This window comes from Xenopus tropicalis, chromosome 2 (assembly GCF_000004195.4).
Source record: "Xenopus tropicalis strain Nigerian chromosome 2, UCB_Xtro_10.0, whole genome shotgun sequence".
In the NCBI taxonomy this organism is placed as follows: domain Eukaryota; kingdom Metazoa; phylum Chordata; class Amphibia; order Anura; family Pipidae; genus Xenopus; species Xenopus tropicalis.
Genome location: NC_030678.2, coordinates 108,057,623 through 108,069,687, shown reverse-complemented (window position 1 = coordinate 108,069,687; position 12,065 = coordinate 108,057,623). Strand labels below are relative to the sequence as shown.

Here is a 12,065-nt window from a genome sequence, read left to right as displayed (position 1 = left end):
CTCATTTTCAAAGATTAAATTAGTAAAAAGTCACATTTCCCTTTTGCATAAAAAAGAAAACAATTGCCTAGATACTGTATAATCACTAACTATGACAAATTTATTCAGTGGTTTTTGCAGTCCAAGCACTGAAGCATAAAACACCAAACACAGCAAAACTGCAATCTTGGATTTTTTCTAAGTAATGAAGAACAAAAATTGCAGATTTACTTTTTTTAGGTTCAATTCAATTTATGGCAGTACACGGTTAAATAAGAATTTAAGATGTATAAGAGAATTACTAAGTGGCTTTAAATGGTCAACTGGTATATGGTCTCATTCATATCACTTTGCAATGCAATTTATTAGTTTCATTTGTATCACTTTTGCAATGGGGACGCATACATTGATGACGAAAGAACACTTTGTGATGGTACAATGACTGCTATTGTGCTTATGGAGTTGTAGATCCCCTGAAACAGAAGTCTCTCTTGTCCCTACATCTTTAGATATTTAAATCCACAACAAACTCTACATCATAGAACAATATATCTTACCTGCCACTGGTTCATAAGTTCTCGAAGACCACGTGTATCCTCTAATACCCCATCTTTATGTGTAGCATCTTGGAGAACATTGGCAGTAGTCTCAGCTTCAGTCAACCAAGCAAGGAACTTTTCTAAATCCAGATAAAACTGCTGCAGTAACCGGAGAGCTGCTTCCAGCGCAGCATCGCGTTCTGTAACCCTGCAAAAATACAGGTTAGGCAGTTGAACTAATGCAAACATAAAAGCAGTAAAGAAACTTTTAGAGCTCTACATGATCAGAGGGAAATGTTTGCTCAGAGACAATGCTGTGAAAGAGCATGGCAGTGTGCAATGTGCAAATCGCAGCTATTTTTTGCACACTGCATTCCCATAAGTAAATGACCCATTACATACTGTACTCTCACAACAAATAAGCACTATGCATGCACTGTCTAAAATTAACACTTCTGTAGATTAAGGAAAAAATACTGATACTGACAAATTATAAAGGATGTTTGTGCAATCCTTTGACCTGTATATGGACAGGTACCATTTGTTTTTGGTTTCTAGTATCCTTATCTGTACCATATTGGGTATATTATTTATAATTACTTACTGTTGTTCCAACAAAGACTTTTTGTTACTTGTATTACATGCTTTTGCAATGACAATTCATCTCCTAATTGCTTCATAATTCACTGCATGGATCATTTGAAATTTAAGAAATGGAACATTACCTGCAGTGTAGAATAGCTTATTATTCCAAATAAACAGGCATTTATGTGTGCTAAATCCAACAACTGTCATCTTTTTATCAGCCGTCACTTGATAAGGCATACATCAAAATTAGATTGCAATGCTTAATTAAAATCACTTAACTACAATGTAAATTCATGGATTACAGTCAGTTAAATGTAATTAAAACTGATTATCTAAATAATTGTATTTCAAAGGCAGTAGTTGTTCTTGTATTTCGTGCCTGAAGAAATGACAAAATAAAATCAGAAGCAAATACTGTGAAAAACCCTGATAATGCTGCATGCAATCAGTTGCCGCACACAATAGGGATTTAGAAATATAGGCATCCTCACACGACTATAGCTGAGACTGATAAAAAAAAACTCATTTTGTGATGGGATTTACTTCTGTTTCCTTCCATGATGTGGTACCAAACAATCTCTTTTCACTGACTACTTTCTGTAGTTTTCCGCAGGACCTAATTTATATATTCTTCTCCCACAAGAGTTTGCACAAGGCAAGAAATGTCAAAAATGATGAAGGGAACTCTTACTTTATTTGGAAAACAAACTGAATTCTTTACCTAGTGACCATTTTCAAAGCTTTCAAGGAGAATGATACTTAGAAGAAAATAAAACAAAAAATTGTTGTATTTTGTTTTAACCACTTAGCTATCATTCATTACAAGTAAGCATATTAGGTATATTTTGTATTGTCACTACATCTATATTTTAAAAGCCAAGGCCTAATTTCCTTGTGCATTAACCCACTGCAACCAATCAGAGATCTGCTTTTGTTATTCTTTCTCATGAAAGTGAATTTCTTAATGGTCACTATGGATTAGTGCATTTGGGAATATCTGCCTAGCCTTAGATGATGAGAAGCAGCCTTGCAAATAACGACAGATAAAATAGTATTCCATCTTGTGATGCAAAAATGCAAAAGTGATGATACTTATTTTTTGTTATAAACAGTAACTAAAAATTGAGTACATTTTATCCAAGTTGGAAAAAGTGTGAAAGTGTGGCAAAAATTAAAGGAAAAGTAACACTAAATTTTTTTAAGTAAAAATTCTATTCTACCCTGCACCAATAATTGCCCTATCCTGCAAACCATTTAGTATTTTGAATGCATTATTAGAAAATACCTGCTAAAACTTGGCTTCCGGTCATTTGAAATAAGGCGATACGGCGAAGGAAGGAGCAGCATCCACTATGGGATGATCGATTGATCAAGCCTAGCCTGACTCCTTCCTATACAGAAGGAAGGCTAGACTCGATACTCACATAGTGTTACTTTTCCTTTAAGATGAAGTGAGCCACCATTAAACTGGGGCTGATGGGATGTTATTAGTTGTTCCTTGTTTTTCTAAAGATTCACTTTTGGTTGGTAAATGAGGCAGGTTTTTGGAGTGATTTTTGTATGGCAGATTTTTGTATGGCCTTAAATGATAAGGTACTAGGCTGACATTTTTACTCAAGATAGAATTCTAGTTTACACAGAATTGATTCTGTGGGTAAAAAAACATTAAGAAAAGCAAAAGATGCGAGTGATTTAATAAAGAGTTACTTTTAGTTTAAAAGTTAATAAAGTACAAAGTAATAGTTGGATTACACTAAGGGGCAGATTTCTCAAAATGTGAATTTAGAGCTTAATACATAAAAAACTTACCCATGTTCTATTAATTTCTATGGGAATTGCCTGAAGTTTCCTTGTAAGGCAACTTTGGGTGACTTCGGAAAACGCGAGCGACACATGAATGTATGTATAACTGTATTTATAAAGCGCTACAAGGATATGCATCGCTGTACAATCTTACAATATACAAAATTAAACATAGGGGGACAAGTATCATAATAAATACTATAAATACAGAGATTAAGTGCTCCGTGGTATGAGACACAGTAGGAAGGAGGACCCTGCCCCGTAGAGCTTACAATCTACATATACATATGCCATCCCACCAGTGATTTACATTCTTGCCAGTGGGAAGGCATTTCAGGGAGATTAGTCACCCATGGTAGCAAAGGTTTATCATGGGTATGCCACCAGCCTTAGAAACTGGCAAAGCTTAGTAGATATGTATACATCACCTTCTTTATAAATAACCCTGAGTTTTATGTGAGAAATCTTGTTTTTTTTATGTAATATAAAAAAGGTTTAAAATTGGTGCCTGAACCTAAGGTAATATTTAAAGAGGCCTAAATATTGGTGTATAAGTACATTTTAACAATTTGAAGCATCCACATCCAAAATACAGAGCTTAACCAACACAGACCTAAGAGATTTCCTATTTGAATGTTTAGTCAAATTGTTACATTTTATAGATGCACACATTTAATTTACTTAAAAAGTTGGGAAACTATCACCAATGCAAGGTTGACCAAAATTAGAGTATTAAAAATTAACTAGCAGCTGCATTGCCGGTAAATCTGTAATACAGGCTAGACTGGAAAAACACCGGCCAGGTGGCAACCTCATACCAATGTAATGTGGTTATTGTTATGGTTATTGTAAATACCTTGTGTAATTTGTTCTTAATGAAAATAAACCTATATCTTATGGCTCATACCCAACACTGCTTGTGTGATGTTCATTGCTGGATGGATTTAGATTTGATATATCCGAATATGTTGTGCCATTTGTTCCTAAATAGCTTTACTGGATTCCACTTATGAAATGCTAAAAGGGTTCTCCACACAGTGGAGGTTAATACTGTTAGAACATTGTGCCTCACTAATAGTGTGTGTATTACTGTACAAGCGTCTCTTTTTCTACCTCCATAGTCACCTTTTTTGTGATTGTATTATAATGCAGCTGTGTTTGTGATTCCATAATCATCAGGAAATCTGGTAAATAAAACTGCTACACTACAGAGAAAAAGATGAATAATCAGTGATATGAGCCATTGTCTGCTTCTTTTAAAATGATAAATCCTATTGAGAGCACTTAAGTCTGCTCCTTATGAGGCTTGTCAATAACATATGTCAATAGAAGAATAATCCCTGCATCTTTTCCGCTATCATGGGGCTTTTGTATTCAACACATTTTTAGTTGAGGAAAACAGCTAAATTACTGCATTGTCAATTGATTTTTAAAAGAACCCTATGAAAAAAAGTTCAAGAATTCATTTTTGTATATTTTACGAACACCAACAGAAATGATACAACAGAAAGAGTAGGCTGATAGTTTTGCTTGGTTGCCAGTAATCTGAACTCTTTCCTGAAGGAAATTAAAGCAATGATGTAAGTGGTAAGGAATGAATAAAACACTTATATCCAGTGATTCCTATAGCTACACATTGTGTTTGGTCTCTTGGCTGCTTCTCTCTATGGATAAAGGGAATAATAAATGAATAAGGGAATAATAAGTGGAAAACATAATACCTACATTTCAGGTTCTTTTTCATTGCTAAATGTTTAAGATATATTTCGGTACTCATTTTCTTCCTTTAGTGGCAGTATTTTTCAGTTTATTGTATGTGCACAATATCGCAGACTTGATTAGACACTGGCTGAGATGGACACTTTGGTTTATTATAGGGCAAGTGCACAGTGGATACAAAGTAGATCAAGTGTATTGATCGACTGTATTGATGAATGGTTTTATTATTTATTTATGTTGTGTATTTATTTGCAAACCAGTGAAGTGTGTCAGATTAAGGCCTCAGTTTGATTAAAGTTGCATATTATATGAAATACCTATTTTGAAGTGTTTCCCTTGGCAGGAGGAGATAAAGCTTGCAACTATTAAAAATGTGGGCAGCGTGGTCAGTCACAGGTATTGGGCAGGAAATATACACAATACAGTTATACAATTTTCACACTCACCACTCCTTCCTTTAGTCTGTATTAGCTGGGTGATCTATATCTTTACCATCTGACTGTTGCTATTGAACCATGTGTGGTAAGAAACTTGAGGTAGAGACTCTAACAGTACTTAATTGAGATTATCATATATTTTATGGTGAAGCAACCATCTGCTGCCTCCTTCAAGTGCCAATTTTGTCTCCATTTTGTTTATATATACACAGTGGCAACATTCTTGATAAAATATTTGCTTTCTGCATCTCCCCTCACAACAATACAGCTTTTAGGCAAGAAGGCAAATTATGTTATTTTATATCCATGCTGGCAAAATCTATAACAGGTAACACAGAGGGAGCAAATGAATGAGATCGGTAGAAGGGATACTATATGGATTTTTGCACAACTGGATTTTCTTGCACCACTAACAGTCACATGGGGCAAAAGAAGACATCTTTAAGCAATTTGATGCCCCAACTTTACCCCCAATTTAACCCCAAATTTACCATTGTTCACTTCCCTTGTAGGCTTTAGCATAAGTTGGGCTCGGTTCAGTTAATTGATGAGATCAATTATTGATAACAGTGTTGTGTTGTGTTAAATGATCAGAAAGCTCACTTCCTACCACAAGTGCAATTTTGGATGTATTATAAAGAAGTGTTTCAGAGTCAGAATTGCATCATTTCCAGGTCTGCTATACATACTGATGCAGCCTGCAGAGGGAACCCTGGAATTCCCCAACATCAATAGGAGGACTGGCACACAAATCAGAAGTGAGACAAATGCTGTACGCAAGTACCTTCAATGAATGATGTCAAGACTTGCAACAACTCGCATCCATTTTTGTGCAACCACAATTGTGGCTGTGGTCTTTTGAACATTTCTAATTTTGAACTTATGGGATTCATGTTTTTAAGGTTAGATTTAGAAATAGTTTTGTAAAAATAGTATAATGCAGTTACTGTATGCTTTCATTTATAGTTACTGACAGAATAATATGATGAGTTTTTTTCATCAGCTATATAATGTACACATTACGCAGTTAAATATAGCGCATACATTCAAGTCTTAAATATTGGTTATAGTATTGGGCTTGCCCTTACCATTTTTTATTTTTTATTAATTATTAAGAAAAAATATCACTCTTGTAGAATTTTTTCATAAATATGAAACTATCTGTAGCTTGATAACCATGTCTGTAAAAAGCTAATGACCTTCTTCCATGGCTTACAACTCAAGGAAGTGTGTGTAACACAGAGAATGCATAAGAAAGTCAGGCAAAAACCACTTGTTTATGCATGTCATGCTCTTTCTGTTATGCACTTTTCAGCAAACACCTGTTGTGAATATCTTTGCATATCCTGACTAGTCTAAGAGGCTGATTTACTAACCCACGAATCCGACCCGAATTGGAAAAGTTCCGACTTGAAAACGAACATTTTGCGACTTTTTCGTATTTGTTGCGATTTTTTCGGCTTCTTTACGAATTTTTCGTTACCAATCCGATTTTTGCGTAAAAACGCGAGTTTTTCGTAGCCATTACGAAAGTTGCGTAAAAAGTTGCGCTTTTTGCGTAGCGTTAAAACTTACGCGAAAAGTTGCGCCTTTTTCGTAGCGTTAAAACTTAAATGGTGCGTAAGTTTTAACGCTACGAAAAAAGCGCAACTTTTTGCGCAAGTTTTAACGCTACGAAAAATCGCCAGATTTTACGCACCTTTCGTAATGGCTACGAAAAACTCGCGTTTTTACGCAAAAATCGTATTGGTAACGAAAAATTCGCAAAGAAGCTGAAAAAATCGCAAAAAATACAAAAAAATCGCAATCGGACTCATTTCGACCCGTTCGTGGGTTAGTAAATGTGCCCCTAATTGTCTTTAACCCTTCCTTATTCTAATTTGCATGACCAAATTTTTCTAAAAGGATTTGGGGTTCAGCCGGATGCTAAAATAGTGGATTTGGTGCATCCCCAATTACTAATGTTGTAATCCAGCATAGTTTTGGAAATAGTTACCTTATCAGTAAACAGGGCCACCATCAAGGGGTTACAGGGGGTAAGCAGTGGCCCCATGATGGGGGACGGGTGGTTCCCAACATTAAAAAGTATGATTTGTGATTCATGCACAGAGTATTGGTAGTAATTATGGAATGGTCAAGATAATTTAGGGGCAAATAAACAGCAAACATAATGGGCCAGAATAAAAAAAACCTAGGGAAGAATATAAAAGGAAAGGATTGTCAAGTGAAAAACTGAAGTATTGGAGCCAAAAAATGGAAATAAGACTAAAACTGTGCAAAGGGCAAAGGCACAGTCCATTTCACCTTTCATTCTGACTTTTTACTCTGTTCATTGACCATGTCACATTTGCTATTTTATATTTAATAGAATGCGTATTTTATGGCTGATGTAAGGACTCCTTGAGACTTCTGTTAGAAATTGCCCCATTCTTTGTAATTTATGTTGTTTAAAATTTAAGAGATATCTGCTAAGCTTTTCTCTAGACCATTTGAGCCTAGATACTTTTCCATATAAATATATATATATACTGGCTTGGCTCTATAGCAGGACCTTAATATAGTACAAATTGCAGTTTTGTTTTTTTTTTTTTTACTATTAAACCAGCTGTGACTCTGTTCATTTTGTATAAAAACCTGAATTAAAAACAACCATCCCTATATTCAGTTCAAGGCCTACATCCTTGATTGCATTTGACATAATAATCATCATCATATCTTAAGACTGAAATCAGCTTGACAGAACTCAACTCGGGTCTGCTTCTTCCAATTACCTGAAAATTGCAGCCCAGCTTATCTCTCAGGAAATAAGTTTGAATTTACAATTCCACTGAGGTGCAAAAGCGATGCAGTAGATGTAGCAATTTAACTTGCTAACTTTTACAATAACTATTTTCTTTTAAATTCACTCACCTCCGGTGGATGCCTTTTGACACAGCGGAAAGGCTTTCAGCAGGCTGCTGTCCTTACATTCAAAGGATTATGCAAATTTCAGGAAAACAAAATAATGAAGTCTGATTTGGTGAAGTAAAATAATAATGATCTTGTAGGATTGACTCTTTCATTCCTCGGCTGTTTTTTCTTTTAATCAGAACAGAACCTAGCTCTTTGATCTTCTTGGCAAAACCAACTGCAATAAAGACCTTCTTAACAGATAAATCTAGTCATACATGCCAGTATTCAGTCGGGGCAGTTTGGCCATGTTGTCTGAATTTCTGGACATGTTTGCCAGGTCTAGGGTGGAATTCATAGGCCATTCTGTGATCCTGTTGGATCTCAGATGATCTGCACTGTCAATGTCAGCAGATGTTAGGTCCATTCACAGATAAGGACGGGAGCAGGAGCCACAGCTCCTGTTGACGTCCTTCATTTCTGTCCAGGCCCAGACTGGCAATCTGTAGATTCTGGAAAATGCCAGAGGGGTTGCTGTAATGAATGCAAAGTCATAACCCCCTTTAAATACAGTATCTCTAGTTCTAAAAGGATGCCAAAACCTATGTGGTCATAGCAACAAAATACACCAGTACAAACTGCTTTATAATACTACTAAAGCAATTCCATTAAAAATGGCTCTGCACCAAATGAAAATAAAATAACATTTGTAAAAACCCTAGAAGCCTTTAATGCATTCTGATACTTCTGACATTTAACAAAATTAAGTTCTTCATGCAGGAATCCCTAATCCATAGACTCCTATTCAACAAACATTTCTTTTGAGTTTTATTTATGAAATAATAAGATAGTAGCCTAGACAGAAGCCTGTGCTTGATGGTAACAATTCTATACTAAAACATGTGGTGGCAAAATAATGAGTTTAATATTTTAATTAGTTTAAATATTTAGTTAATATTTAAATATTTTCAGTAGGTTGAAGGCATGATGCTCAACATTACGGGAAAAATCTTGGAAATCAGGTCCTTGGGTCCTAAGACTTTAGGATAACAGATCCTATACATGAATCATCCTGTCATTACAGAGAAAAGCACTTAATTGATTGTGTTCAAGATATCCCATCCCTAGTAACATATTTATATTAAAGAGCTTTTTACAGAGAATGTTTGACAATCACTTCTGTACCTACCCCAAGGGAGTTTACAATATAATTTCCCTACAACAAACATAACACAAACACAGAAAATACTAATCTAATCTGAAGCAATTTAAAGGCACTTTATACTATTACTTATTGCCCTTTTTAACCTCAGTCATTTAGTTACTTTTTTATTCTAGTAATAAAAAATGATTAAAATAGAAATGATCCAAAGCTCACCTTAGTATGATAAGTATCTATGTAACTAACCAGCATATCTTTGCTCTCTTTCTCCAGCAAGAAGTGATCAATGACTGCAGCCTGAAGCAATAACCTCATCAGACCACGGGGTCATATAATTAAATAACCAAAGTTTTCTGCATGTCTGATAACCTTTAGCAACCCATCAGATATTTGTTTTTAATCAACAGATCAGTTTTTCAATGGCAATCATCCATTTTTTTGCACACTACTTTTAGGGTGTGTACAACCTGTGTCCCCTTTCACTAATACAGCACTTACTGCATTAGTCAGTGCTGTATTGATGAGTTGGGAGTGTGGGGGAGGCAGGTGTCCCCCCTCCTGCACCCTACCTTGAATGCCATTCAGGGAGGCAAAGAACAGAGCAGTAGAAGCCTCCTGACAATGCTCTCTGCAAGGAGCACTTGATTTCTGATCAGCACTTAATGCAGAGACCAGCAGCCCTGGGGGCACACATGTTCTTTAAGTGAGCACTAAAAGGTGTGTTCTTGTACCCTTTAAAGGGTATGTTCACCTTTAGACAATAGTCTAAATTTAAACAGCCCCTGTGAGAAAAATACATTTCTGTAAAGTAGTTTTGAAGATACAGACCAGGATCAGTTCTGCTAAGCTCTCACCAATCTCTTTTGGCTCTCTTAGTAGGCTGCTTTCTGCTCTTGGCAGGGGCTTTTCCAGAAGAAGCATGAAGCCAAAAAGAAGTTCACACTGAACTGGTTACTGCTCATGCCTTCTCTCTACTGCTTTATTTTCTCTGTAATAATAAAACAGTACCTTGTACAGGTATCGGACCCCTTATCCGGAAACCCGTTATCCAGAAAGCTCCGAATTACGGAAAGCCTGTCTCCCATAGACTCCATTATAATCAAATAATTCAGAATTTTAAAACTGATTTCCTTTTTCTATGTAGAAATAAAACGGTACATTGGAATTGATCCCAACTAAGATATAAATAATCCTTATTGGATGCAAAACAATCCTATTGGGTTTAATTAATGTTTTATTGATTTTTTAGTAGACTTAAGGTGTTGAGATCCAAATTACGGAAAGACCCCTTATCCGGAATACCCTTGGTCCCGAGCATTCTGGATAATGGGTCCTATACCTGTACTGTATTTGATCCCAACTAAGATACAATTAATCCGTATTGATGGCAAAACAATCCTGTTAGGTTTGTGAAATGTTTGAATTTTTTTTTAGAAGACAAAGTATGGAGATCCAAACTACGGAAAGGTTCCTTATCCAGAAAACCCTGGTATTGAGCATTCTGGATAGCTGGTATTATACCTGTACTATAACAAAGGCATATTTGTTATTATATTCAAATATAATAATTACAAATCCTGAATCCTTTTAAAGTTATTGAGGATAAACTCTGCTGCCCTCACTAGCAGTAGGGCTTCTGTCTTCTCACTAGCTGCTGTGGTTGTAACCCAGGGCGCTTCTGACATGAGGCGAATTGAGAAATTTGCCTCGGGCAGCAGTGCCCGTAAGTTACCAGGGGCAGCATAAAGCAGTTCTTTTTATTCCTGAAGGTGTTAGAAATATTTGGATGCTATTTCTAAACGCACATACATATTAGGGTGTTTTCCTTAATACTGTTATACAGAAACACAGCATATGTGACACTAAAACGCATATAATTTAAATAAAAGGAGAGAAAGATATATAGCCGTGGACCAATATCAAGATTATTGGTGTAATAACTAATATGTCAAAGGAGATAACAATAAAAGCAAAAACCTAACTTTTAGAAAGTATCACTTAAAAATTCATAGAACAAAGCTAAAAACTAATGGTATCTACTTTACATCAAAGGATATGAGAATAATGCAAGGTTTCAGCAGTGCAGGTAAGTGCAATTATGAGTGAAGATAGTACAGGTGACCTTGGGTGAAACAAGCAGGAGCATCACTTGCATCTGCCAGAAATGTTATATTTCATAAGGTGACTTTTCTATCCCAGTCTTAAGAAGACAGTAGATAGATAGGTCTATCCTATCTCAGTGGTATAAACCACTGGGATAAACCATCCTATCCCAGTGGTATAAAGAAAAGTACAAGGGAAAGACCATTTAGTAAAAAATATTATTAAAACCCTAACTATGGTCTTTTTAATTTGTGATATGGGAGGTCTTTGGTTTTACTGAAATTCCCAGTCGTAGTACACACCCTATCTGTATGCCATAAGCACCTTTATGCTCCTGGACCCTTTTGTAGGCCATTTTTGTAAGGATGTATTATTAATGATGGAAAGTTGGGCAATACGAAAAAGGGTTTCCAAACAGTCAGTAAATCTGTGCATTAAACGTCATAAATCTTGCACTTTGCAAAACCATAAATATTTTCATATAAAATTTATTAATGTCGCCAATCGCCCGTTCACACAGAGCAAAATATCTTATAAGGCATAGCTGGTGGGCGAATACCATGAAAAATAATGTAATTTTGCATTTAATGAGAGGATCCCTGATGCCCACATGGAATGATAATCCTATTTCTGTTTTCTTTTACTTTTCCCTTTGCTCTCATACTTTTCATCCTTACTGCCCATAAAAGTAAATGCACCTTGAAAAGGAAAATGAGTTACGTTAATATATTGGTTAATGGTACTCCCACAGATCTTTCCTAATTCCTTCATCTCCCATACAATCTGCATTGTTTGACTGCAGGACCGAAACAGGAGGCTGATGGGAAAAAAGAATAATGGGGAACA

The 12,065-nt window shown here is 35.7% G+C and overlaps 1 protein-coding gene across 3 annotated transcripts in view; it reads right to left on the bottom strand.

Annotated features, from left to right (window-relative positions):
• Positions 1 to 12,065, bottom strand: part of dmd.3 (LOC105946662) — a 1,093,908-nt gene that overhangs the window by 340,755 nt on the left and 741,088 nt on the right. For all 3 annotated transcript variants that reach the window (XM_031897001.1, XM_031896997.1, XM_031896998.1), the window contains one exon: positions 537 to 726. In XM_031897001.1, the coding sequence (XP_031752861.1) occupies positions 537 to 726 (190 nt within the window). The remainder of the gene's footprint in view (positions 1 to 536; positions 727 to 12,065) is intronic.